Consider the following 27830-nt stretch of genomic DNA (forward strand, 5'->3'; position numbering starts at 1 on the left):
CTAATATGTAGCCTTAGCAAAGTACAGAAGCAATTTTTGGTTTTCAATCCTCTGTAAACTTTTGGATAACAATAAACCAGCCTGATAATGTTCCATCTTGTTTGTTTCTATACAGATGTGTACACACAGAGCTATTATACTAAATGGTTACATAATTATTTAAATGTTTTCCTTTGTCCTGTTTTTTTGTCTTGTGCCTTTTATATCAGTTTGAGCCAAATTCATGTATCTTCTTTGTGTTTGTAAATTGCTATGTACATTTGCTCCATTATATGATTTTTTTTGTAATAACCATGTGAATAACTACATACATTTGTGGATTTAAAATAATTGGATTGTCCATTTAAAGGTAATTCAGTCTATAAGGGTATCTCATAGGATCCAAAAAGAACTTTAAATATATTTCATGTACAAATTGAAGAAACAATGTGATAGTCAACTATTAAGAATATACTATATACATTACAAGATTTCAAACAGTTATATGAACACAGTATATACTTTTGTTATTGTACTGTTGTCTATACTGTTTGAATACACACACACACACACACATATATACATTGCTTTAAACTACTTTTTTCCTTTGATGAAAGATAAGTCAAAGTAGAAAATCAGAAAAACAATATAATTTTAACCCATATATATATACATAAATATGTAGTGTATAAGAAGCCCGTTCCAAAACTTGAAACATACTCCCAGGTAATAAAGTCCCTTATACAATGTATCTGCATATCTACAACTGTCTTCATGTGCTGTACAACTGTGTTCATCTACTGTCGCTGACAATCTGGTTGTTGGATCATGTAATTTGGGGAGAATTAGAATTTTGTTACTGCTGGCATCTGTGGGAAAGAAACAAAGAAATATCACTTCTAGGTGAAGACGTTGTTATATATATACAGCAGGATTTTCCAATCTAACAACAGGCATGCGAAGATGGGGGTTTAACATTTCTAGTCTCAATCATACTAGCCTTAATGGCAATTCTGTGGCCACTATTCTGGGAAGATTTCCCTCTCATTCCCTTATAGACCACCTTCCCTGATACTGACCCTCCAACCACAATTACAATCCTACACCAGGCTGTCAAATCCAGCAGACACATGACATTGGGGTAAGCGAGAATGATACCATGCAGAAGAAGAGGAGCTCACTAACCACATCTTCTCTGGTTGTTTGGAGCTCAGACCAGACAAAAATTAAAGGGCAGGCTGTTTCAAGTTGCACCTGTCTGGATCTGGGCCTGGACATGTAGCTGTCAGCCAAGTTGGAGCAAAAAGTTTGATCTCTATCCCCTCCCAATGTAGGCTCCATCTTCAGGGTTGTAGGACTCTTGAGAGGAGTGTGTGGTGAGGAGGGCATGGGGACAGAGCCAGCACTGATAGGCAGAGCTTATTACTTCAGCTGACCTCCTCCTGTCTTCTCAATGTGGAATTGCATCCACTCATTGCCAGACCAAGGTTACTATGGATCATTTGTTTTGGTTGGGCTATAAACCTCCCACTAGGGCTGTGGTTTGCCAAAAATAAAGTGCCAGCTACAAATCAGTGAAACAGTTAAAACAAACTGAATAGCCCATGGGGATGGAGCCATTGACCCAGATTTTTTTTTTTTTAATGTCTGGGCAAGGGGGTCTGTATTTAGAAATTATCATCTGTTGGTAGCTCATGGGAAGCAATTTGGTCAGCTCAGTCTGAGGTAGTGCTGAAGAGCCAGCACAGGCACCTTTTGAGATTAGTGAGTCAATTGTGCATTGGCTTGGAGTCTGGGCTAAACTCACAGGCTCTGTCTAAACTGGCAAGTTTTTCTGCAAAATCAGCCGCTTTTCCGAAAAAACTTGCCAGCTGTCTACACTGGCCGCTTGAATTTCCACAAAAGCACTGACTTTCTACTGTAAGAAATCAGTGCTTCTTACAGAAATACAGGCAGTCCCCGGGTTACGTACAAGATAGGGACTGTAGGTTTGTTCTTAAGTTGAATCTGTATGTAAGTCAGAACTGGCGTCAGCCACTGCTGAAACTGATCAGTTTCAACCGCGGCTGAATCTGGATGCCAGTTCTGACTTACATACGGATTCAACTTAAGAAACCCAGGCGTCCCCAAGTCAGCTGCTGCTGAAACTGATCAGTGGCTGATTCCAGGAAGCCTGGGGCAGAGCAACTCTGCCTTGGGCTTCCTGTAGTCAGCCACTGGTCAGTTTCAGCAGCGGCTGACTTGGGGACACCTGGGGCAGAGCAGCTGGGGTGCTGCTGGGTTGCTCCAGTAGCGCTGCTCCTCGGCGCTACTGGAGCAACCCAGCAGCACCCCAGCTGCTCTGCCCCAGGCGTCCTGATTCAGCCGCTGCTGAAACTGACCAGCAGCGGCTGAATCAGGACGCCTGGGGCAGAGCAGCTGGGGTGCTGCCGGGTTGGTCCCGAGCGGCGCTGCGGGACCAACCCGGCAGCCCCCAGCTGCTCTACCCCAAGGGTAGGCAAGAAAAGCCTGGTCTGCTGGGGGGGCAGTAGCAGACCAGGGAGACAGAGAGCAAAGCCGCGGAGCACGCCCGCAGCGGGACAGCCCGGGCGCGCTTGAGCTGTCCCCCTGCTCTGGTGTCCCTGGTCTGCTGGGGGGGTCCAGTGGCTTTGCTGGACCCCCCCCAGCAGACCAGGGAGACCGGGAGAAGCTTTTCTCGCCCCGGAGGACATGGGTGGCGACCCGCCGCCCGTGAGCTCCGGGGTGAGAAAAGCCCCGTTCGTAAGTGCGGATCTGACATAAGTCAGATCTGCGTAAGTCGGGGACTGCCTGTACTATTCTGCTCCCATTCAGGCAAAAGTCTCTTTTGCACAAAGCTTTTGCAAAAAAGGGCCAGTATAGACAGCTTAGATTTGTTTTCCGCAAAAAAGCCCCGAACGCAAAAATGGCGATCGGGGCTTTTTTGCAGAGAAGCGCGTCTGCATTGGCACGAACGCTTTTCCACAAAAAGTGCTTTTGCGGAAAAGCGTCCATGCCAATCTAGACGCGCTTTTCCGAAAATGCTTTTAACAGAAAACTTTTCCGTTAAAAGCATTTCCAGAAAATCATGCCAATCTAGACGCAGCCACAGTCTTAGAGGTGGGCACAAAACATAATGAGTAACTCTGTGGCTGTGTCCAGACTCAGGGTTTTTTTTGGGAAAAGTAGCCTTTTTCCGAAAAAACTTCCCCTGCGTCCAGACTCAAGCCGCGTTCTTTCGAAATTAAATCAAAAGAATGCGGCTTTTCTTTCGATGGCGGTAAACCTCATTTCACGAGGAAGAACGCCTTCTTTCGAAAGTTCCTCTTTCAAAAGAAGGCGTTCTTCAATGTAAATTGGGCTTCTTCGAAAGAGAGCATCCAGACTCACTGGATGCTTTCTTTCGAAAAAGCAAGCCGCTTTTTCGAAAGTTCAACGTGCAGTCTAGATGCTCTCTTTCGAAAGAGGCTCTTTCGAAAGTATCTTTCAAAAGAGCCTCTTTCGAAAGAGGCTTGCAGTCTAGACATAGCCTGTGAGGCCAATGCCTGGGCTTTCTTTGCTTAGTCCCTGGACTAAGCAAAGGTGAGGCAGCACCTTTCAGAAGTGCTTGACTTCAGCCCAAAACGTGTTTAAAAAGTGATCTTCTCTTGCTGCTGATGTGCTGGGGGAGGGAGGTTAGGGAAAAGGGCAGCCTTACCGTGTGTTCCCGGTTGCGTAATTCACCGTTTGTATTGATAATAAAATGATCACCACTTCCCATCTCCGGCTGTGAACAAAGGGCTCAGGATTAGGAAATATCCCCTACGTCCCTCTGTTTTTAGGTAATTTCAAAGGTAATATTGCTTTAAAGACTCAGAAAATGTGACTCTTGTGAATGTGTTCTTCCCTCTCCCCCTGTGCCAGTGGAGGAGACAGAGTCCTGGAGCTGGGATTGGATTGGTAAAAATGCATTCGCTAGGACACTTTTCCTGCCCCACTTTCCAGCCTACAGTGCTGGCACTTTCTGTGCTCCCCCACGCTGTGGAAGCAGGCTTGGGAGGAGGGAGCATTGCTCTCAATGGCTTCATCCCTTACCTGCCTTGCAGCATTCCATGTAGAAATCTGGGCAGAAATGAGGCTTTGTCTATCCACAAAAGTTGCACCAATTTAACTGGATCAGTTTAGGGGTTAAATTGGTACCACTGGTGTGAAAACCCTTCAGTCAGTTTAAGAGTATCCCATATGGATTCAATTTGAGCTGATTCCTTGCTGAATAAAGCTACATTTATATCCACTACTTTTAATCGGAAGCAAGAGGCCACAGATGGGGCATGAACCAATTTAATTACATCAGTTGGTAAATAGATTTAATTAAATCAATGCAGCTCTTGAGTGTAGATAAGGTCTGAGAATCCAAATTCAAGCATCATTTCTTCCCCCTGAGTCTTTCCTACAATTGCTGCTGCTGCAGGGCAATCCTGAAGAAGCCAAGTTACAAGGAAGGAGGGGAGATACATTGATTCCCCAAGGACCTGGGAATTCCCTTTACTGTGGCTCCATCACAGTGAAAGGCCATATCTCTGCCTTCATTACAGGCCTCCTAGCCCTGTCCCCTCCAGGTGACTCCTGGGGAACTCCACTGCATGCAATTTTCTGGGCCTCCCACATCCTCCCTGGGATGTCCTAGCAGGAGGGAATAACCCAGCCTCTTGAGATTATGTAAACAATTGGACTGTGAGCAATTTAAGGTGTTACTCCAGAGATGAATAAACAGCACCATTGTTACCTTCATGGGTTTGGACTTTGAATCATGTATACTCTTTTCTACCAAAATATGTAAAACTGCATCATGAACTGTGAGGAAAAATATGGAGGGCTTGATCTCCTCATCAAAAAATTCACATCTTTCCATCTTGTCCAGGAAGCCATCTGCCGAAAAACAGAATCAAACCACACACCAGTGACTCAGAAGCCTGCAGTCGTTAAGACAAAACTGACTCCTTGGCATAGCTTTTGAATGAAAACAGAATTTTCTATCAAAATGGGTTAATTTGGCTGCCACAAGGCCTGGTTCTCCAACATCTTGCCCCTTGGGCATTTGCTAGAATCGCCAACCCTCCCAGTTTTGCCAGGAATCTCTTGGAATTAGGCTTAATCTCTTGGAGGCTACTGAAGCCAACCAGGGAAGTTTTTAACTGCTAAAAGTCCAGCAGTGCAGTAGGCCTAAGGCAGCCTGTTTGACTGCCCTGACTCAGTGCCACTCCTGTAAGAAGCTAGTACATCCCTACTGCACCTAGATGGGAGAAGGGTAGGTAAGGGGTCTTTTTATGCTGCCCCCACCCTGACTGCTGATTCTACAGCTCTCATTGGTCAGGAACCACAGCAAATAAGAGCTTCAAGAGCTACAGGGATGTGCTGGCTGCTTCTGGGAGTGACACAGAGCCAGGGCAGACAGGGAGCCTGCTTTAACTCTGCTGTGCTAGGGTTGCACAAGGGGGTGAGGGGTGCTCAAGCCAGACGGTGCTTACTTCAACTCCAACTTCATGCCCCACCCCAGATCTCTATCCCACACTCCAAACCCCTTGGCCTTAGGCCAGGGTCTGCACCCCAATCCAGTGAAAGGGAGGGAAGGGGATGGAGTGAATGGGGCTGTGCCTCAGAGAAAGGGCAGGGAAGGGGATGGGACAGGGCAAGGGCCTTTGTGTGATTACAGTTGGTAACCCAAGCATTCACTGTGCCAAGTGGGCACCAGACAGTACCATTCTGATCTGGTAGCCTTTCACATCCTCCTTTTGTGCACTTTGCACAGAAGTCATGATACAAGATGCATGGGAGAGGACAATTGGCCCTTGTTGTCTTGTCTTCTCATTTAGGCCCATCCTGCATGCCTTATGCTAACTTGTAAGGGACAAAAGGTTTGCAAGTTTGAATATTCACAAGTGGACTGAACCTCACTCTGGTGGGATGAGGAAATTGTGGGGGTGGGGAGGTGGTTCAAGACCTTGAGAGGGGAAAAATAGATCCAGGGGTATTTAGGGTGGGTGCAGATATTTTTACACAGCTGGGTCTCATTCCCTTTTATCCACATTTGGTCACATTTACATTTCCTTTTATCCTCATTTAGCCAGTAAAATCTTTCTCATTTCAAATCTGCTTAGTTTGGTTAGTTTTAATCAATTAAAATCAGTACCGCTGATTCCTGTAAGATTGTTTTAATCTGGGTTTGCTCAGATGCTTTTAAAGATAAATATAAAAAATCGGTTTGTCCTGTCCAATTGTATATAGCAGTCAAGCAAAGCAGTATGTTGCTAGAAGAGGCATAACTGATAGACATTGATTGAACAACTGGTTGCTTAAAAACAAGATTCAGGAAATGGAAGAACTTACCGTGTGCTCCCACAATATACACATCCACATCAATCCGGATAAAGTCTTTTAAAATCTGTTAAACAGAAACCAGGCATTGCTTAGAGACAAAGGCTGTGTCTACACTGGCACCTTTTCCCGGAAATGCTTAAAACGGAACAGTTTTCCGTTATAAGTATTTCCATAAAAAGAGCGTCTACATTGGCAGGATGCTTTTCCGGAAAAGCGTCCATGGCCAATGTAGACGCGCTTTTCCGGAAAAAAGCCCCGATCGTCATTTTCGCAATCGGGGCTTTTTTTGCAAAAAAGACTACTGGGCTGTCTACACTGGCCCTTTTCCAGAACAGTTTTCCGAAAAAAGGACTTTTGCCCGAGCAGGAGCAGCATAGTTTTTCCGGAAAAGCAGCTGATTTCTTACAGTAGATCGTCAGTGCTTTTCCGGAAATTCAAGGGGCCAGTGTAGACAGCTCGCAGCTTATTCCGGAAAAGCGGCTGCTTTTCCAGAATAAGTGGCCCAGTGTAGACACAGCCTTAACTGTTTTGCCATGAACTCAACAGCAATGGCAGTAATTTTCTATAGCAGGTATACTGTACAGCTGTAAGATAGCATATGTATTTTGAGCACAAATTAATGGATTTAGGTGGCCATTAGAGTTAGTGATAAAATTTCCATTAATTTTAATGGGCACAGGTTTTTTAGATTGATACTGGACTTTGAAGCTAACCTTTTTTTTGTAAGATAAATTAAAAAAGAAAAAGATCAGTTTTAGATAATATTGATAAATGCTGAAAATTAAAATCTTTAATGGAAAGACAATGTCCCAGAGTGGAAAAGCCTCATTGCTCCTATTTTATAGTGGAAAAAATTGAGATTACAAAAATTTAAGGACAGAATTTTCAAACATAAAGCTCAAAACAGTGCTGTAAGTCTTTCTGAAGTTAATGGAAGCTGTGGATCTCAGTTCATATGAAAATAAGCCTACTATACATAGGCACCTAATGAACTTAGGTAGGTGTTTATATTTGAAAATTTTGGTCAAAGTGACTTGTCCAAGGTGATTGTGGAAGTTGACAGAAACAGGAACAGAACTGAGGGGTTCTGGTTCCCAGTCCTATATTTAAAACCCCAGATCATGATTCAGACCTTAATTCTGTAAAACTTCCAGACCCGTTATTAGTCTAACACAGGCATGTATAGCAATTGATATCATTGACTGGAAAATTTAGATAAATTTAAAAAAAATAGATTTCATCAAAGTTTTCCAACAAAAATTTTAACTTTTTGTCAAACAACTGAACACTGAAACGTTTTTAATGAAAACTCAACATGTTCCATGGAACCCAGACACTTTTTGTAAAAAAAAAAAAAAAAAAAGTCACACAATTGAAAGCCCAACTTTCTGAGGAAAAGTGGTTTTGATGGAAAATTTTCTACTAGCTCCAGCCACTGGCTATGTCTACATTGGCATGATCTTGCACAAATAATCTTTAATGCAAGAGTTCTTGCATAAAGTATTTGTGCAAGAGAGTGTCTACACTGGCATGTGCCTTTGCGCAAATGATGTGCTTTTGCACAAGAGCATTCGTCCCAGTGTAGACACTCTCTTGCGCAAGAAAGCTCCGATGGCCATTTTAATCATTGGGCTTTCTTGCGCAAGAAAATCATGTTGCCTGTCTACACTGGCCTCTTGCGCAAGAACAGATGCACAAAAGGGCTTATTCCTGAGCGGGAGCATCATAGTTCTTGTGCAAGAAGCACTGATTTCACACATTAGAATGTCAGTGTTCTTGCGCAAGAACTCCCTGCCAGTGTAGACAGGCAGCATGTTTTTGCACAAAAGCGGCTGCTTTGATGCAAGATCGTGCCAATGTAGACACAGCTACTGAGTATACAGTCTATTACTGATCTCCTATATACATACAGGCATACCTTTAAGAAACATAGTATTTATATTTTTTCTACTTGTAAGCCTTGGCTAATTGTTTCATGAAAGGAAATTTACCTCTCTGAGGACTCTCAAGGCAGAAACATCAAAAAATGATACTGCTGAGAAATCCAGAATGAGGCTGTGGATGTCAATTCTAGGCACAGTGATGTTGGCAGGAAGGTCTGCACTCCAGTCAATTTGAAATGGCAAGTCTGCCATGTTAGTGGGCTGATCCAGCTCCTCTATTTTATTGTTGTCCAGTTCTTCATCAGAATCCTTCAGACCAGTAACAGTGCAAATAAAGGATTTCTGTATCAAAGAGAAGAAATGGTCATCAAAGTAAATCTTGCAGTTTCCAGGGCTGTCCAGAAATATGAGTACACATTGATGTAGACGTGTGTGTTACACTGAGGCACTGGAGAGCGGAAGCACTGACTGAATGCAGCATGACTCGCCACTTGTGCTTTTGATTAGAAGGAAATCTCCCCCTCCTCCAGTTTTGTCCCAATTAATCATGGATTTAGTGCATACTCCATAGCCTATTGGATGTTAAGACTCCTCTGACTTCAGTGGGCTTTGGATCAGGCCCATAGAAATTGTGAAAGATTTTTCCTCAGAGCAAACCAAGTACAGCTGTGAGCCAACATTAGCCATAGCTCAAAACTTTTTCCTCTTTGGGACCTAGTTCTACAGCCAGAAGGCAAACAAAGCTCCCTCCAAAGACAAGAAAAATTTGCCTAAGACTGTGGACTAGGGCGTATATATTAATCTTATTTTTGAAGCTTATATTTAGTTTAATGCAGCAAGGTCCTAGCCCAGGCCACTTGCCTTAGGACCCCCTTTTCAGCCACAAATCACCAGGAGACCCTCTCTTGTGCAACCACCCGTGTCTTTTATTGGTTGTGCCAACTTCCCACCACCTTCTATTTACAGAGCTTGGTTTTCCCCAGCAGCTAACTTAGCTACCATCTCCTTCTGGCTCAGTGCCCCTGCCCGCCCCTTTTTTTAAAGGCATTACACAGAGCAGCACACACATCCAGCTACTCTCAATCTTCTGAGCCACTCCTGCCACTCTGGCTACCTTATATAGCTCTCTGGCTAATGAGGCCCACATCTGCTTCCATTAGTCCTTTAGGCCTGGGATTGCTCAGCTGGCTGTAATTGGCCATTTCAGCCAGGCTGTAATGGCAGAGAGCTGGCTCAGCCAGCAGACTGTCACATTAACAAGTGGTAATATGTGGAATTACTTATCCAGCCTGGCATTGTATTGACATGGGGGAGACTTTCAAAGAAACTGGGCAGTTAGGTACCCACACACAGATCCTCAAAGCTAGGTAGGTGTCTAACTCTGCCCTCTGAGGATCTGGGCTTCAGCTCCCACTGAAAATCCATGAAAACAGGGTGCCTAAGTCTCCCCTGTGCCTTTGAACAGCTTTCCCCCAGTTCAGTCGTTCTCAGACTTCGCTGAACCATGGCCCCCTTCTGACAAAAAAAATTACTAAATGAGCCTAAGAGGGGCCCCAAAGCCCAAGCTCCACTGCGCTTGGCAGGGATGGGGGGCCCAAAGCTAAAGCCGAAGGGCTTCTACCCTGAGCAGGGGGCATGTTACCTTAGCCCTGGTGGGGCTCAGGCTCTAGCTTCAGCTTCAGCCCAGCTTCAGCTCCAGCCCCCAGCAAATCTAACACCAGCCTTGGAAACCCTGTTCAAATGGTGTTGTGAGCCACTTTGGAATCCTGATCCACAGCCTGAGAACCTCTGTCCTAATTTATCCCAGAGGCTAGATAAAAAGCCACATAATACAACACTTACACCTGTCATTTGCAGCTCTCCTCTCTTCAGCATCTTTCTGATTTTCCTCAGAGCTTTATTGCGCTTGCGCAGTACCCTCAATGGATTAAAACCAACCTGCAAAATAACATCTTGATTAACCTTGCAGTATCCTTGGATCTGAGGGAGAACTTGGTATTTATTGTTCTACAAAGCGATTAGTACTAGTAAATTCTTGGAAAGTGATCACGTTACAAAAAAACCCAAAACATACTTAGATTAATTCGCTATTGTGGATTAAAGTTAACCACAGAACTTGCCGGAGAAAGCTATTTTATTGCATTTATGCAAGTGGTATGAATTCTTTGGGGAGTCTCTGAACCAGATTCTCATTTCACACTGAGGTGAAGCTGATGTTATTCTGGACAAAGTGGTTCACATGTTTACAATGGATTAGCATGGTACAACTGAGATTAGAGTTTGGCCTACTCTCTATTTTATTTTATGACCATTATCTCTCTTACCTCACTGCTGTGAGTAATGCAAGTGTATTCAATGGATCTCCTGGTATAAATAAAGGGCCTGATGCAAAGCCCCCTGAACTCAACAGCAAGGTTCAAAAGGCTTCGGCTCATGTTTACTTGGTGTTTGTCTCAGCAGAGGGGTCTGTACTTGACCTCCCGAAATCCCTTCTTCAGGGTGAATAGGCCTTGGACTTCAGTATTGCCAGTACTCTCATAGGAATAGGATTATGTCTTCGATAATGGAGACTGTCCCTGGAGTTATTCGAGAAATTATTCTTTCTGCAAGGCTAAATTGTCTACTCAGTTTTTGATTATTTAATTTAGGACTGAACAACTTATTAATAATAATAAATAAATTACCCTCGCTTCGTGTAATCTATTATATATTTGAGAGTTTGTCTCTGTCCATCTGTCTGTCTGTTCAGGAACTCCTCCGAAATGGCAAGAGCTAGGACCACCAAATTCAATATACAGCATCCTCTTATCATAACTTAAAAGCAAGGTAAGGGTTTGGTGGTGCCAGGACAATGGGTTGTGCCTGGCATCGGATTGCTTCTCATAATACCATACAGAAAAGAGACAGAATCAACAAGCAGGTGAAGTCTGGGACTGTCCCATCCTGGAACCTCCTATCACCAGGTGCTGGCTGACCCCCTCCCAGTCCCATTCATACAGGAACATTTCTGGCTGTTCCTCTTTGTTAGAGAGCGAGGGGAAAGTGCACAGTTTGTTGCTGCACTCCTCACTCTGGCTGGGGAGCATGGGTGTTTGGTAAAGGGAGAGCTGAGGGAGGCAAGCCTCCAGCCCCACCCCAGCCCCATCCCTTCTGCCAATGCCCTGCCCCCCATGTGCACCCCTACCACCACAGAGAGGGGAGGAGGGCAGGTGCCAATGTGTTGTGCACAAAAAATTCTTCCCCCACCCATCTCCTCTGGAGAGCCATGCAGCAACACTTGCACAGTAGGCAGCTGCTCCAGCAGGTGGCACCGGACGAGATGGCGTGGTGAGAGGGTCGCTGGGGCAGAGGCTGGGGCCTGCAGTGGCCATGTGGTGGGGGAGGAGGCCTGCTCTAGTGGCCGGGGTTGCCATATGGCAGGGGAGCCAGGAACGGGACCTGCCACATGGCCGGGAATGGGACATGTCACATGGCCAGGGGGAGGGGTGGAGCCTGTTCTGGCAGTTTGGGCCAGGAATGGGACCTGCTTCATAGTGGGGCGGGGTCTGCTCTGGCAGCTGGGAAGGTGTGTGTGTTAATAAATTGGGTGCCACAGTGGCACACATCCAAACCAGTGCACATGACCTCAATATTGGTGCCAAAGCGAAAACTCACTCCACTCATAGTTGGGAAATCTTAGAGGGAAGACTGGCGGGTGCATGTGTGCCTCAGCCTTCCCAGCCCTGGAGCACAGGGAGTACGGAGGGTGCGTGGCCCCAGCCTTCCCCCGCCCGGAAACGTGGGGAGGGCAGGTAGCATGCAGCTCCAGCCTCCCCAGCCAGAGCATGAGGAGAGCAGGTGCTCAGGGGGCAGCAACACTCTGCCCCCAGTATTCCTGCAGCAGGCATCGTGAGGGCCCAGTATTGGCAGGGCGAGGCTGGTGATTTCGGAAGGCAGAGCCTTCTCCCACCTAGCATACCAGCTTCCCATGCTGGGGAGCACAGAGGGCACACGAACCTGGACCTGCCCAATCAGGGGACGTGAACCCTCGCCTGACTGTGCCCGTTGGAGCTACAGCAGCCACGAAGAGGTGCTTCTCATCTGATCCCAAGCTGCTGAGGTCACAGAGGCCTGGGTTAGTTCTCTTCCTTCCAGGGTAGCCTGCATTCTGAACCACTCATCCCTCGCCCCACCCCAGAGCAATGATTTAAATGAGGCATGTCACTTTTCATTTTATTTTCCAAAACCCAAAATGTAATTGAGTTAAGGGCCCAAGCAATGCTGGGTAAATCTTCTAGTATTTCTATATGTGTAGAAGGAAGAGACTGAGTGGTGGGAGTCAGAGGTATAAAGAAACTGGGTTCCTTTTGAGCGCTAGACAGTAATGCTGAATGATGAAAGGGGAGATGTGCAATGTTTTTAAACAGTATGCCAGCCACCAAACATCTATTTAGTAAGATGTAGGCCATCATCCCCTTATCACTTTGCTCACGTGCTTTCACTTGTCCCCTTTTTCTGCCTGTCTATTTGGGGGAACACTATGACTTACTCTATATCTGGGGAGAGCCTAGACATTTTTGGTCCTTTTGCAATGTAAACAGTAAAAATAACAGTCTCCCTCTTGTGTGTCCCGTGTGTTTGTGATCATTTTCAGACGAACTTTTAAGAAAATACATAATTACAATAGAAGTTCAGCAAGCAAGCAATATTTGAAGTGAACACCGAAGACCCCCTAGGATGCCAACCAGAGTTTGGGATGGAAATGAACCTAAACATTTTTGTCTTTAGAAGTCACTAATGACAACAATGGTAATTGTGGTTGTGTGTTTCTATTCTTTCGGGGCTCAGTTCTAGGGTAACTAAATCACAAACATGCTGTATATGCAAGTTAATATTTATTATTATTAAGTTGTATTTAACTTTAATTTATTATGTAATTCATTCATTTGGACTCAAAGTAACTCATGTAATGTGATTGCTAAGAAAAAACTTACAGCAGCGATAAGTTTGTCCTTAAAGAAGTCAATGTTAGCGAAGAAGAGTGGGGCTGGGCATCTGAAAATCTTCACTCCCTCTGGCTCATATATCTATACAACAAAGTAAGAGTGTTACTTTCAGGTATCTATTGCACAGAAATGCATGCAACAGATGATGTAAAGAATATACAGGCTCTTACATCTGCATAATCCTTTCTGTTTTTGTAGATGTTGCTTCTTCCAACATTAGCCAAAACAGTGCACTTTGGACTGCAAATAAATACAAACCAAGTTATTTATACACTATGCTGGGACATAATGGAATGAACAATTGCCGTTGTCTTAATAGTCTTATCTTTCTCTTTTAAAGCTGTACTGCATTAATGGCTGATAAAAGGATCTCAGCTTTAATGAGAATTGTACTGGTCATGGAATCAGTCTAAGAGTCTTTCAAAGTGGAGAAGAATATCCATGCTGACAGAGTGCTGTAGCTTATCATGGGCCAGACCATGATCCCTGTAGTCTTACTGGCAAGAGTGATAGATATGAACAGAGCTGATGAGAGATTTTGCTGGGCCCTGGAAGGACCTGGCTCTGGGCCTCCAGGAAGTGGCAGGGCTTTGGGTGGAAGGGGCAGGGCTAGAACTAGCCTCCTCCAGCCAGCCCTTGGGTGCCGCTAGGGCTGCAGGTGCATGTTTCAGGGGGCTCTAGCAGTGATTTAAAGGCCCTGGGTCTCTGGCTGCTGCTGAGATAGTAGTAGTGTTAGCTGGAAGCCCTGGGACCTTTAAATTGCTGGGCCCTGAGGCAACTGTTCCTCTTACCCACCCTTGCACTTGTTGGCAGTCATGCACTTGAGTAATAATCAGAATAATACTTGATAATGAACATACCGAGCTCTGCTATAGCTATCTAGACAGTCACACTGAACTGTGATTCACATGCCTTTCCTCGTGATCAGAGAACAGAATACAACATTCCCATTGCTTTATCTTGACTTATAATACTTAGTATTCAGAATTATCTCCTAGAATTGATTCTGAGAACAGAGTTACAGGCCAGATTGAGACCTCAAAAATTTGTTCTTCTATGTTTTCAATGTGTTTATTTTCAACATGCAGTCTTGATAGGGTTTATATTACATTCAACATTTACTTACAACTGTGTGCGGAACACTAAGGTGAGGAGTTCAAATCCTACTGAGGCTGCTAGTCCAAGAGCAAGCCCCAGTATTACAGTAGATAGGAAAGTCACAACCCATATCATCTGTAAAAATATATATACAATTTCAGATATTATAGGAAGCAAGAGCCTAAACCCATAGGCTACGTCTACATTGGCAAGATTTTGTGCAAATATTTTTAATGCAAGAGTTTTTGCGTTAAATTATTTGCGCAAGAGAGCATCTACACTGGCATGTGCTTTTTCGCAAGAGATGTGCTTTTGCACAAAAGCATCCATGCCAGTGTAGACGCTCTCTTGCGCAAGAAAGCTCCGATGGCCATTTTAGCCATCAGGCTTTCTTGCGCAAGAAATTCATGTTGCCTGTCTATACTGGCCTCTTGCGCAAGAACAGTTGCACAAGAGGGCTTATTCCTGAGCAGGAGCTTCATAGTTCTTGTGCAAGAAGCACTGATTTCACACATTAGAACGTCAGTGTTCTTGCACAAGAACTCCCCACCAGTGTAGACAGGCAGCATGTTTTTGCGCAAAAGTGGGCGCTTTTGCGCAAAATCATGCCAATGTAGTCACAGCCATATAGGGAAACAGGAGCTCCTGAGTGCTAAACTGGGCTCTTATCTGACCAATGCCTATGCTCCTGGGTAAAAATTATTCTTGGCTTACAGAGTTTAGAGAGCGAGATTTACCAATCTCATGAGAGTGCTGGAAGGATAGTTTAGTTAATTTTGGAAAGTCTTTTTGAAGCTGAATGCTGTACAATAGTTGTAACATGCTGATATACTAAAAAGCATGACTTCATACAAAACTGGTGGAATGCTCTTAAAAAATCTGGCAAAAGGACATGGTTGAATGTAAATCCTGATATCGGGAAATGTAATATTTGTGAATATATCACATGTCCAGACAGAAAGGTTTAGCTACTATAAATGAATTTAATTGAAAACAGGAAATCTTTAAATAATAGTTATGATAACACTTGGAATTTTTTATCACTGGCCTCAAAATGTTTCATCGTGAGGGGTAAAGAGCCATACCCTCACGTTCAAGCTGGAAAAAGCTGAGGCCCATTGCTGTTAAGTAACACAAAAAGAAAGTAGCATTGTTGAGCTCTGAACCTAGGTCAGAGGTATACCTTGTCAGCAAGCAATGATGCCTTTCAGTCATCATCTATACCTTTATTATTAGCAGTAATTACTAAGCTACCCCATAAGCTATCTTCTCCACTTGCTTTACATAGCTCTCATTGGCAGTCATGGGAGTAAATGCTTGAATTGAAGTGAAAATAGGTCCATAAATGTGTTGCCAACAGGCCCAATATTTACCAATTTTTCTGTCACTTCTTTCTACAATTGACCTTAAATAGTAGGATTTTTTTTAAATGAAGAAGACTGAAGAAATGGGTGAATATGAAAATTAAAAAGCTTCAGAGGGGGAGCTGAGTTAGTCTGTAACAAGAAAAATTTAAAAAACAACGCATAGTCTAGTATAGTCTTTAAAGTGCTACATGAAAATTAAAGAGAGAACTGAGCTAAAAGAGATGAGAATGAGTGGGAAAAAAACATCTGGAGAAAGAAGTTTTGTATAAAAGAAAAATTCAGGTCAGAGATATGTTCAATACCATAAATCAAGGCAAACTTTTAAAAATAAAAGTTTTTGCAAAATAAATGCCTGTGCAATCAGAATTTATTCTGAAGTGTAAATTGGCTGTTACTTACACAGTCATATTTGTCCTTTTTCCACAAAATACCTATTTCTTTGAACTGCATAAGCATCCCCTTTAAATTGCCAAGTGCCAGAGCCGCAAGGACTGACTGTTAAACACAAAACAGAGCAAATGCCAAATGTTATAATCACAAGACTCTAGTAATAAACACAGAGCATGGATCTGAGGACAATGGGTCCTTCCTGCTACACTGATGTCATGGGCCACTATGTGCCATTAAGAGACAGGAATGTATTAGGTGGGATGCAGATGTCTTCTGCACTTCCCTTTAAGACAGTGTTGCATGTACTTGTATTTGGGGCTGGTCTGCTGCACTGGTCAGTGCAGAAAGTGTGGCCACAACACTGATGGGGCCAGTCTGTGAGGAAGGCAGCTTTGGTGGGTCATTGGTGGCACTGATCACCCACAGCACAACTCTCCATACCTGGCCAGTGCAGAGGGCCTTGGGTGGGAGACAGAGAGTGAGCTGACCCTGCACTCACCCAGCAGTGGTGTTGTCTGTCACTCGGGGATGGACCTGGATGCTGCTGGGAGTATTGTGACCTGGCTCATATGATTGTAGTGCCATTCTGGCCTGCCATGATGGACAGCCAGAGCTGGGCCAAGCTGGGCTGATGGTACACAGGGCCATGACTCCATATCACCCCATGTGCTATGTCACAACACGTGGAGCAGGGAGCCTGGCCCACCTCTGTGGGACAGGAGCCACAGCTGCCAGAGGAATGTGGTGTAGCCCCATGTGAAAATTTGTGCTGTAAATGTCTTTCATGAGTTGCACAACATCCTTGAAAAGGTGTCACATATACACATGAAGGCTACTGGGGAAGGGACAGGGAGTAGTTGCCCCCCCATCAGCTCACCCTTTCACTGTCACCTCTTCCTCCTTCTCCCCCACCCCTCCCAAATTTCCTTTAGGGCACTAGCAAGGCACAGAAGGCTTAGAAAAGACCAAGGGCTGCATTTGAGCATGGCCCCTTAGCTAGAGAAGCAAGGCACCTGATTAGTGAGAATCTGGTTCTATCTATTTAGAAGTTTATTTGTTCATTTCTGTCAGGTTTGGGTGGCCATGCCGAAGTAACATGTCAGACTGTACTAACTTCTCTGCAGGTTCCCTAATAAGGAGCTGCAGAGGAAGGAAAGGACAGCTGCGTGTCCCAAATGTCCCATCCCTTATGAAAGGCGTCTTATAAAATTTAACATGAACTGGATTATGTGGAAGCTTCTGCAAAATTACTCTAAAACTCTATAGCATTGTCTAGAGAATGAGATCCATGCTATGGATTTTTGACCCTCCTATGCATTTCTTTTATCGTGGACATAATTTGCCATGCAACAGTATTTGAAGGAACACCTCTAGAAGTGTTAATATTTTCTATTAAACTCTATTGACTATTGACCACTTCCTCCACGCACATAGGGAAACTGATTCTCCCCATCCATCTATGCAGGAAGGGACAAACTCACGCATGTTGAGTTGAGGAAAACAATCAGAGCCTGACACAGTCCTGTTCTGCCCTCTCTGAAGTTAATAGCAAAACTCTTAGGGTATATTACACAGCAGCATTATTTCGGAATAACTGACATTATTCTGAAATAACATAGTGTGCGTCTACACTACACATTTTTATTCTGAAATAATATTGAGCTGGAAGACTTCTTACTCTGACTCCTGGTTACCCTCATTTCACGACGAGTAAGGGAAGTCGAAGGAAGAGTGTTATTCTTTCAATTTCTTGCTGTGTAGATAATGCAGGACTATGTAGCACTTTAAAGACTAACAAGATGGCTTATTAGATGATGAACTTTCGTGGACCAGACCCACTTCCTCAGATCAAATAGTGGAAGAAAATAGTCACAACCATATATACCAAAGGATACAATTAAAAAAAATGAACACATATGAAAAGGACAAATCACATTTCAGAACAGAAAGGGGATGCGGGCGGGGGGGGGGGGAAGAAGGTAAGTGTTTGTGAGTTAATGATATTAGAGGTGGGGAAAGGTAGATGTCTGTGAGCTAATGGTATTAGAGGTGATAATTGGGGAAGCTATCTTTGTAATGGATAAGGTAGTTGGGGTCTTTGTTCAATCCCCCCCGGAGAGTGTCGAATTTTAGCATGAATGACAGTCAGAGGATTCCCTTTCAAGTGAAGATGTAAAAGGTCTTTGTAGCAGAATGCAGGTAGTTAAGTCGTTGAGACAGTGTCCTTTCTGGTTGAAATGGCAAGAAATTGTCTTTGTGAAAAAACAATTTCTTGCCATTTCAACCAGAAAGGACACTGTCTCAACGACTTAACTACCTGCATTCTGCTACAAAGACCTTTTACATCTTCACTTGAAAGGGAATCCTCTGACTGTCATTCATGCTAAAATTCGACACTCTCCGGGGGGGATTGAACAAAGACCCCAACTACCTTATCCATTACAAAGATAGCTTCCCCAATTATCACCTCTAATACCATTAGCTCACAGACATCTACCTTTCCCCACCTCTAATATCATTAACTCACAGACACTTACCTTCTTCCCCCCCCCCCCCCACCCGCATCCCCTTTCTGTTCTGAAATGTGATTTGTCCTTTTCATATGTGTTCATTTTTTTAAATTGTATCCTTTGGTATATATGGTTGTGAGTATTTTCTTCCACTATTTGATCTGAGGAAGTGGGTCTGGCCCACGAAAGCTCATCATCTAATAAACCATCTTGTTAGTCTTTAAAGTGCTACATAGTCCTGCATTTTGCTTCAGTTACACCAGACTAACACGGCTACATTTCTATTACTATTCTTCTGTGTAGATAGCACCAAAAGCCAAATTAAGCTATTTCGACTTCAGCTACACAGTTGACGTAGCTGAAGATGCAAAGCTTAATTCGACTTTAGCCCTGCTGTGTAGACGTACTCTTATGGACTCTAGCTGGAGCAACATCAGGCCCTTGATGAGCAGGAGTAAATACCATGCAAAAATGGAGAATACCTTCTGTAAGGGTTCCAGGAGAAATCCAATGGCCAGAATGACAATCAGGACAATAAGAGCAGAGAGTAGACCAGCAATCTGTGGACGAAAAGGATTTCACTATAAGTCTGCATTCTAGAGCATTCTGTGCAGCCTGTAGCATTCAGCTCTATCAACGTCTTGTATTTTCAATACCTGTGTTTTGCCTCCTGTGCTGACTTGTACACCTGATCTTGACAGTGATGTACTTGCAGCAAATCCTCTGAACGCTCCACCAAATATATTACTCAGTCCAAAGGCAATTAATTCCTAGCAGAATAATGAACATGAAGTTTTAAAAAATAAATAGTTCTGGAAAAATAGTTCATAAGGCAGGGCATTCCTAAAGTTATGTTTATTTTCAATTTATTAGTTATATTAATTTAAATGTATCTTGTTTACCTGGTTGCCATTTATGGGATAATCATATTTGATGGAATATACTTTAGCAACTGAATAAGCTACTGCAAATCCAACAATTGCTATGGAAAAAGCATCACCCAGACAGCTCTGGAAAACCTCCATATCAAGTTCGACAGGAGCCTCAAATCTGTAAGAGAATCCAAAAGAGAGAACTATCTCTTAATGGGGCACTTCAGAAAAGAGTCTGGCAAGCAAAACATGCGGCGAGCTGGGTGACCATCCATCTTTTGTGATACTTGACCTGTACACTGCTCTGCAGAGGTGGGACCAAAACATAATCTTGAATCTAAACTCTTAGCTACGTCTATACTACAGGGTTTTGCCAGCAGAGAGTATGCTAATGAAGTGCTCATTAGCATTTGTTGTGATGTCATTAGCATATTCTCTGCCCGAGGCTTTTTGCGCAAGAGGTTTTTGCGCAAAAACAGGCAATGTAGATGGATCTGTTTTGCGCAAAAACTCCCTTGCACAAGATTTGTATACCTCCTTTTTTGAGGTATAAGGATCTTGTGCAAAAGGGCAGGCAGTAACACTTCTATCATCAGCAAAGATTGCAGCACTAAATTGTCATGTCATTTTTCTTTCTCACATCAGTGTGCTTATATTCTACATATACGTATTTATGCCCTGCTCATCATAGCGGATGTAGAGATGTTATAATAATCCAAACACACTGGGTCATAATTATTTAATGAATGCTGTATGTGACCTGGTCAGTGGCATGACGTTATTATGTACTGAGTTCAAAGACTTCTTTACATGAGTGTATTGTTCTAGTTTAATAAGGGATGGTGGCAGAAACAAGAAGGAAAGCAACATAATAATTACGGATAGGCAACCTCCCAACAAACACATGAGGCAATTACAGGACAATGGTCTATTTCTAGGCTGTTTTGCCATGTTGAAAACCCATAGATCAAAAACAAGCTCTTTCTGGAGAGAATGAGGGAGATCAGTTGTCAGGAACTGTTGAAGAGGACAGACTATTATAGAAAGAGGCGCTGAGAAGGGAGTGTAAAGAAGCAGGGCTTTGCTCCAGATCCAGGTAGTGCTGAGCCCTGGAGGGAGAAGCAGGCCTCTGGATAAACTAGTTTATTGCTTTTAAAAACAGTGTTTTCTGACATATTTTTGTTCTCAGTAAACAATGCTTTGCTTTAAACAGACTATTTGGCTAATGAACAATGCTCCCTCTAATCTTTTCCATCCACATGCAGAATAATTTTATGTGCACCGAGGCATGAGCATGTGCACCACCAATAGAAACAAAAAACCTAGCTGTGGTTGCACTGCTAATCAGCTGGGCAGCATGTGAATTTCTCTTGAGTGGCTGCACAAGTGCCTACCTGACAGGGAGCACTGCTACTGGGTTCTGCTTTTATTGTTGCTGGAAGGAGCAGAACCACAGGCACAGAGGATGGGTCAGGCTTGAGATAATCATGGTTGCTTTTTCATACAAGGTACAGAATGAATTAATTCTCAATTTCTTGGAAGCAAAAATGCTTTTCATTACTTTGGAGATGTGCTATAATGAATTGCTCTTATCTATTGAACATTAGTCTGTAGAAAGCTGTGATATCGTTTAATGCAGAAAGTTTACTTAAGTGTTTGGAAGAAGTACATTTTATTAATGCAGGGTATTTAATGAGAGATAGATTAACTCTGTGCCTAAGAACTTGTTTAGAAAACATAATGTGCACTATAGGAAAGTTTCAGAATTATACACTTACCCTTTTTTTAGTTCTCCAATGACAGCAACATGAAACCTCTCTTTGAAATTACAGCCATAGGATATACCTGTTGCTATGACTGTCTGCAAAATAGCAAAATTATCTACATTAGGAATTTCTAGATAAGATAATTAAAAAGTCACTATTTCATACAGGTTGAACCTTTCTAGTCTGGCACCTTTGGGACCTGACCAGTACCGAACCAGAGAATTTGCCAAACCATGTGAAGTCAATATTATCTAGCAGCATTATCAACACTTCCACTGTTTACTGGACTCTCAGAAGATATTTAGGGGTAAATTAGAGCTAAATAACAGCACAGAACACTGAAAGCCAGGTCTGGTGTCCGTAAACAACTGGCCATAATCAGACTGCACGAAACTTGGCCAGACCCATATAAGTGGACATTCAGCTAACTAAAATCATGCTAGACCACGGATGTTGCCGAACCAGAGAAAGCCAGACTAGAGAGGTTCAATCTGTACCTCTCTTTTGCATCTTACTAGCAAACATTACCTCTTTGCGGTGCTTTCTAATCCCCTTACTAAGTGACAGATTAGGCCTCCAAAACCAAATATTTTTCTGCTAGTCAGAGATAAGTCTTAGATGTTACAGGTGTACCTGTGTTCTAAATCACCCTGAGACTCCAGCAAATATTTGCATTAGTAGTGGAATACATCTCTACAAAATGGATATTTTCTGCTATTCTAAAGTAAAATAAGTACCACGATACTCTATAGTAAAATAGCAGTGTTTCTTGACCCTTTCTGGTTGGTGACGCCTTATCCAATGTTTTGCAACCTCATTACATTTAATATGAAAGCAAAAGCAAACACTCTATCCATGATACGGGCGGTGTGTTTTATTTCTGTATGTGTTTTAAGCAGCCGACAGAGAATAATGGATCTGGAAGTGTAGAGGAGTGGGGGGAATGAGGGAGTGGGACTAGTGTCATGGACATGGACATGAAAGGGGGAGAGCTACTGCAACTAATAGCTCAAGAGGTTATAAATAGTTGGATCTCACACACACACTGAAAGTTTTGGCCAATCCAAAGTTAGTCTGGAAATGTTATTCATTGATTTTTCTCTGGATTGTAACAATGTTTTCAATGCACCAGACCCTGCACCAGTCACACCCCCCAGTTGAGAAATGCTGCTCTGCAGGGGGGTTCCAGCAGAATGCTGCAGGGCTTGGTTATAAGGGAAGTGTCTGATTTTACAGATGAATCAGACATAAAACATTTCATGAACAATACTTTTCTCTCTAGAGATATATTAATTACAAAACAGTGAACGAAATATAAAGCAGATAATGATATCTCTGTCAGGACACAAGGAGCCCACAATGGACAGAAAGAAGGCGATAGTTGAGAGGAAGACTACCATAGACAGAAACAGGTTGAAAACCTGATTTGAGTGGCACTATTGTCACTATACACTTGAAATAAGGAAGAGAAATAACCCTTACCACAAAGAGTTCAATCGGGATGGGCACTGGTAGTTTATCTTTGTATCGCTCATTAATTTCTTTCACCACAAACACAATGACCAAGATAATGAGTGCTGTGACAAGATCCGCAATGTTTGTGTCCGTGATCTGCCTACCAATCTTTTCCAGACTCTACAGAATTAAAAAGAAAGAGAATGCTTTTGAAATAGGCTGTCTTTGCTTGATGCAGTGGGCATCAGTCTTTCCAAAAAAGAAAACATTTTTATTTAATTATTATTTTGGTCAGGATTTTGTTAGTGTGGAATGATTTGGACTGAGACTCCTGGCGAGTAAAGACCTATATTTATCCACAGATAGACAACAGCAGTGCTAGCTTCTGCATAATGGCCCTTAAACTGACTTCCTGGTCTCATCTCTAGGAGTGAGATGAGTGAATACTACTTAGCCTATCTGTTGAGATTGCTATCAGTGTTTGTGAGGAACTACAAGTCACATACTTGCCAGCCAGGATCTGCACTGAGAACAATAAACAGCTTATCATTTCTAGGACACCAGAAATCCATCAATTGGCCACGAAGTGACAATGATAACATAAGATGAAAAGCTGTTTCACAAATAAATCAGACATTTTGGGGAAAGAAATAACTGAACACATAAAATAATCTTCAGCATGTCAATTTCTCTTTCTTTCTTTCTTTCTTTCTTTCTTTCTTTCTTTCTTTCTTTCTTTCTTTCTTTCTTTCTTTCTTTCTTTCTTTCTTTCTTTCTTTCTTTCTTTCTTTCTTTCTATCAAATCTCTGAGAGCTATACACAAATGAAAGACATCTACAATATTTTATTCATTTAGATTCCAGTTCAGTAAGGACTGTTAGGACATGTTTACATAAGGAAACTATTTCAAAATAAGTAAATTCAACTTAGTAACTCCAGATTTTACAAGATTGAAATAATGAGTCCCTGCTAGGGGGAAGCCTCGAAATTAGTCTGAGGCATGCTCCGTCAATGAGGACACGCTATTTTGACTTAGAGCCCCAGGAAGCACTGGGGAATAATTAGTTCAAATTACTCTGGGGAGTAGTTATTTCAAAATAGCAGGTCCAGAGCACCCACACTAATGCTATTTTGAAATAACTATTTCAAAATTAGCGTTATTCCCCAAGAAAAGCAGGAGTACAGATTTCAAAATAAGTGGCCCTTTATTTCGAAATAATGGTCTTGGTAGTGTGGATGCTCCACTTATAAATTTGATCTAAGGGGGGTTATTTAGCAATAATGCCCTAGTGTAGACCTGAGCTTAGATACAAGTAAATGCCAAGACAATGCTGAATGTGCTCTTAAGGACATGTTAACATATAAGGTCATATAATTAGCTTATTTTGTGTACCCAACAATTTATCTAAATAACATTCTGTGATAACAACACATCTTTTTGAAAATTGCTTCTTTTCTTTTTTAGTCTGAAAATTCTGTTAGTTTAACTACTTAGTGCTATAGAGTGTGGTGTACTCTACTTGTTATGATGTTAGCAACTGAAGAATACTTACACAGAAAATTGATAATGGTTCTTTACATCCCTGAACTGGTAGCTGGAATATGAATTTCAACTGAGACACCACAACATGGATAGCTGCAGCAGTAGTGAAACCACTGATTAATGACTGAGATAAATAAATAATTATGAATCCAATCTGTAGTACTCCCAAAAGCAACTGTAACACAAAACAACCAATCTTTTGTTACATGTAATTGGAAGAGAAGTACAATATTGCTGACACAAATATTCAAAATCCTAGGATTGGTTTGTACATCATGAGATTTTAAAAAAAAATCTTTTGTTTTAAAAACAATGAGCAGTCCTGTGGCAGCTTAGAAACTAACAAACATCTAAGACCGTGAGCTTTGGTGGGTAAAACCTATTTCATCAGATGAGCTGGAGTGGAAATAACAGAATTCGAGGTATATATAACAGCAAAAGCAATTACCTGTCAATTGTAGGACCCATGTTAATTAAGCTAATTAAGTAGGGTACATGAGTTTCATTCATAGCTTTTGGTGTGAAATGCAAATGTCAAAGGCAGGAGAAATGGGCTTTGTAGTGCTTTAACCAGTTAATATCTTTATTCAAGCCCAGGTTGACAGTGTCAAACTTCTGAATGAATTCTAGTTCAGCAGTATCTCTCTATAATTGGGTGGTAAAAATCCTTTATAGAAGAATGGCTACTTTAAAATCCATGGATGAATGTCCAGGTAGGTTAATTGTGATTTGTGTCCATTTATCCTTTGTTACAAAGACTGTCTGGTTTGACTGGACTGACTGGCCAATATACATGTCAGAGGGGAATTGCTGGAGTATTATGTTCAATTTGGGGCCCCCACTACAGGAAGGATGTGGACGCTTTGGAGAAAGTCCAACAGAGGGCAACAAAAATGATTAGGGGGTTGGGGCTCGTGATTTATTAGGAGATGATGAGGGAATTGGGCTTATTTAGTGTACAGAAGAGAAGAATGAGAATGGAAATGATAACAGCATTCAACTACCAGAAGGGGGTACCAAAGAGGATGGAGCAAGGCTGTTCTCAAGTGGCGCCAGGTGGCAGAACAAGAAGTAATGATCTCTAGTTGCAGAAGCAGAGATTTAGATTGGCTATTAGAAAAAATGATTTCACTAGGAGGGTGGTGAAGCACTGGAACGGGTTACCTGGGGAGGCGGTGGAATCTCCATCCATAGAGGCTGTTAAGGCCCAGCTTGACAAAGCCCTGGCGGGAATGATTTAGTTGGGGTTGGTCCTGCTTTGAGCAAAGGGTTGGACTCGATGATTTTCTGAGATCTCTTCTTACCCAAATCGTTTATGATTCTATGAATCTAAATCTCCTTCCTGTTAAGATTTTTTTGTGTATCCATATTTCTTACACATTATAAATGTCCCATCCCTCTTCTGTTCTGAAATTTGATTTGTCCTTTTCATATGTGTTCATTTTTTTAATTGTATCCTTTGGTATATATGGTTGTGACAATTTTCTTCCACTATTTGATCTGAGGAAGTGGGTCTGGTCCACGAAAGCCCATCACCTAATAAATCATCTTGTTAGTCTTTAAAGTGCTACATAGTTCTGTTTTTTGTTTCAGCTACACCAGACTAACACGGCTACATTTCTATCACTCTTCTCAATAACCAGTGTATCAATATCTGTAGGAGCTTTCAAACAGCTTACCCACAAGGGTCCTGGTCAATGGGACAGAGTCACCTAGTTTGGAGGATGATGGTGGTGATGGTTTGATTTAATGTCCCTTGGGGCTGGCAGCGCAAAGGATAGATAGATAGATAGATAGATAGATAGATAGATAGATAGATAGATAGATAGATAGATAGATAGATATCATTAGGAGGGACTAACCTGAAAAATTCCAGCAACGAGTGTTACAGTTGCTGCCACATTTACCCTCTTGTTATCTAGTGCTGTTTCATTTCCTGAAGTGCTGTTTAAATTATTCTCACTGGTTAACTTCATAACTACTTCTCCCACCATTATACTCAGAACAGGGAATGGACCTAATGGACACAAAGTAATGCATGAAAACACGAGAGGCAAAATATAAGTTTCCATCGACCACAATTTTATTTCACATTTGAAAAAAGTTACAAGGTTTTCTTAAATGGAACCATATGCAATGAATTATATTTTTGGATTGTTATTTATTTATGTATTTATTTTCAGCATGGAATTAATAAAATGTAAGCCATGAAAGAGAGCAGAGCAAATAGTGTGCAATATGACTTAACTTACCAACAGAGATGTGTCTGGAAGTGCCAAAGAAAAAATAGACTATAACTGGGTAAAAGGCTGCATAGAGTCCATACCCCGGGGGAACATACACTAGTAAAGCAAATGCTAGACCTGTAATGATAGCAAACACAGGCAATGTTAAGCACATTTTATAGAAGAAAGTCTACAGGATCTCTTAACGTGGACTAACATGGTACTTGGATCCTAACAAAAACAAAGCAAAAACATTTCTCAAAGATTACCTTGCAGGACAGCCACGAGCCCTGTGCTGATCCCAGAGACTAAGTCACTCAGGAGCCATTCCTTAAAGGGATATGTCCGCAACCAAGAAGTTATAGGTAACAAACTGGTGACAATATTCTTGGCCTTTTGTGGGGAACATCTGAAAATATGTGACAAGCCACAGATCAGTCAGCTAATAACTTATCTCAACTTGAGTTAGTCAATGGTGAAATCTAATCTCGATATCTCAAACTAAAGATAAGAATTTAGATTTCGGTCTGGCGAGGAACAACCTTCCTGGGCTATAGCCCCACTGCTTCAGGAACATTTTTAGGCAAAAGTGTGTTTTCAATTTATTTTGAAGCATTTGATGTTAAGTTTGAACAATGGGGTTTCATTTATTTTTCTGTTATCACTCAGACATGTAGTCATGGAATCTTCCTCATTTGCTCATTTATTGTGAAGTCAGCCATTGTAGGCCCCTCCTTTCACTTTCATCCATTATACTTGTTCTTGGAGATGACACTGAAGGACATATTCAATTTTTGTGGAAACATACATTTGACTGGGAGGACACATTCATCCCTGGTGGGACTTCATCAACAAGAGTTATACTAGGGATCATCTGAGTTGAATGGGCAGAGTTACTTCAGTGATTAACTGAACTGAATGTAGTTAAGGGATAAATTTATCCCTGAGTATAGAGAGTTAATGTTTATGTTCTCCTGAATGGGAGAGATGGATGTTGAAGAAAACAATTACAAAAGCTCAGTGATAGTCTTTACCAGACTAGTTGGAAGGAAGATTGTAAGGATATAATTCAGAATATCTAGAGTTAGGGAGCAGCTCAGGAGATCTATTTCTAACATCAATATGTACAAAAATGTTTCTTACCTAAAATATTCCTTGAGATGATCCAAAAAGGTTTTATGGTATCGATGCACTTTTTTATGTTGGTCACCAAATGAGTTCTCTGAGTATACCGGTCTGGCCACAACATACTGGTTGCCTACAGGTTCGACCATTTTTCCTGAAATGTTGAGTCAGGGTGGAAGAGTCTTATGTATATATCTTTGACACTAGTCACTTAAAAACCTGAAAATAAATAACAGAACGTGCTTTTTAAACAACTCAGGGAAAGCATCATGCAGTGC

General features: G+C 42.2%; 1 protein-coding gene across 1 annotated transcript; it reads right to left on the minus strand.

The window, feature by feature from the left end:
* Window positions 1-370: 370 nt before the first annotated feature.
* SLC26A3 (solute carrier family 26 member 3) lies at window positions 371-27768 on the minus strand. Its single transcript, XM_006120402.3, has 20 exons — window positions 27571-27768; window positions 26697-26836; window positions 26455-26565; window positions 26065-26219; window positions 24213-24377; window positions 22687-22839; window positions 21217-21299; window positions 19469-19616; window positions 19223-19336; window positions 19049-19126; window positions 16066-16161; window positions 14328-14434; window positions 13372-13441; window positions 13190-13282; window positions 10059-10154; window positions 8325-8558; window positions 6343-6397; window positions 4742-4884; window positions 3674-3742; window positions 371-848 (listed from the first exon to the last, which is right to left on the minus strand). Exons 1-20 carry the CDS (start codon window positions 27699-27701, stop codon window positions 825-827), a joined length of 2265 nt encoding a protein of 754 aa, XP_006120464.2. The 5' UTR covers window positions 27702-27768; the 3' UTR covers window positions 371-824.
* Window positions 27769-27830: the final 62 nt, after the last annotated feature.

This window comes from Pelodiscus sinensis, chromosome 1 (genome assembly GCF_049634645.1).
Source record: "Pelodiscus sinensis isolate JC-2024 chromosome 1, ASM4963464v1, whole genome shotgun sequence".
Classification (NCBI taxonomy): domain Eukaryota; kingdom Metazoa; phylum Chordata; order Testudines; family Trionychidae; genus Pelodiscus; species Pelodiscus sinensis.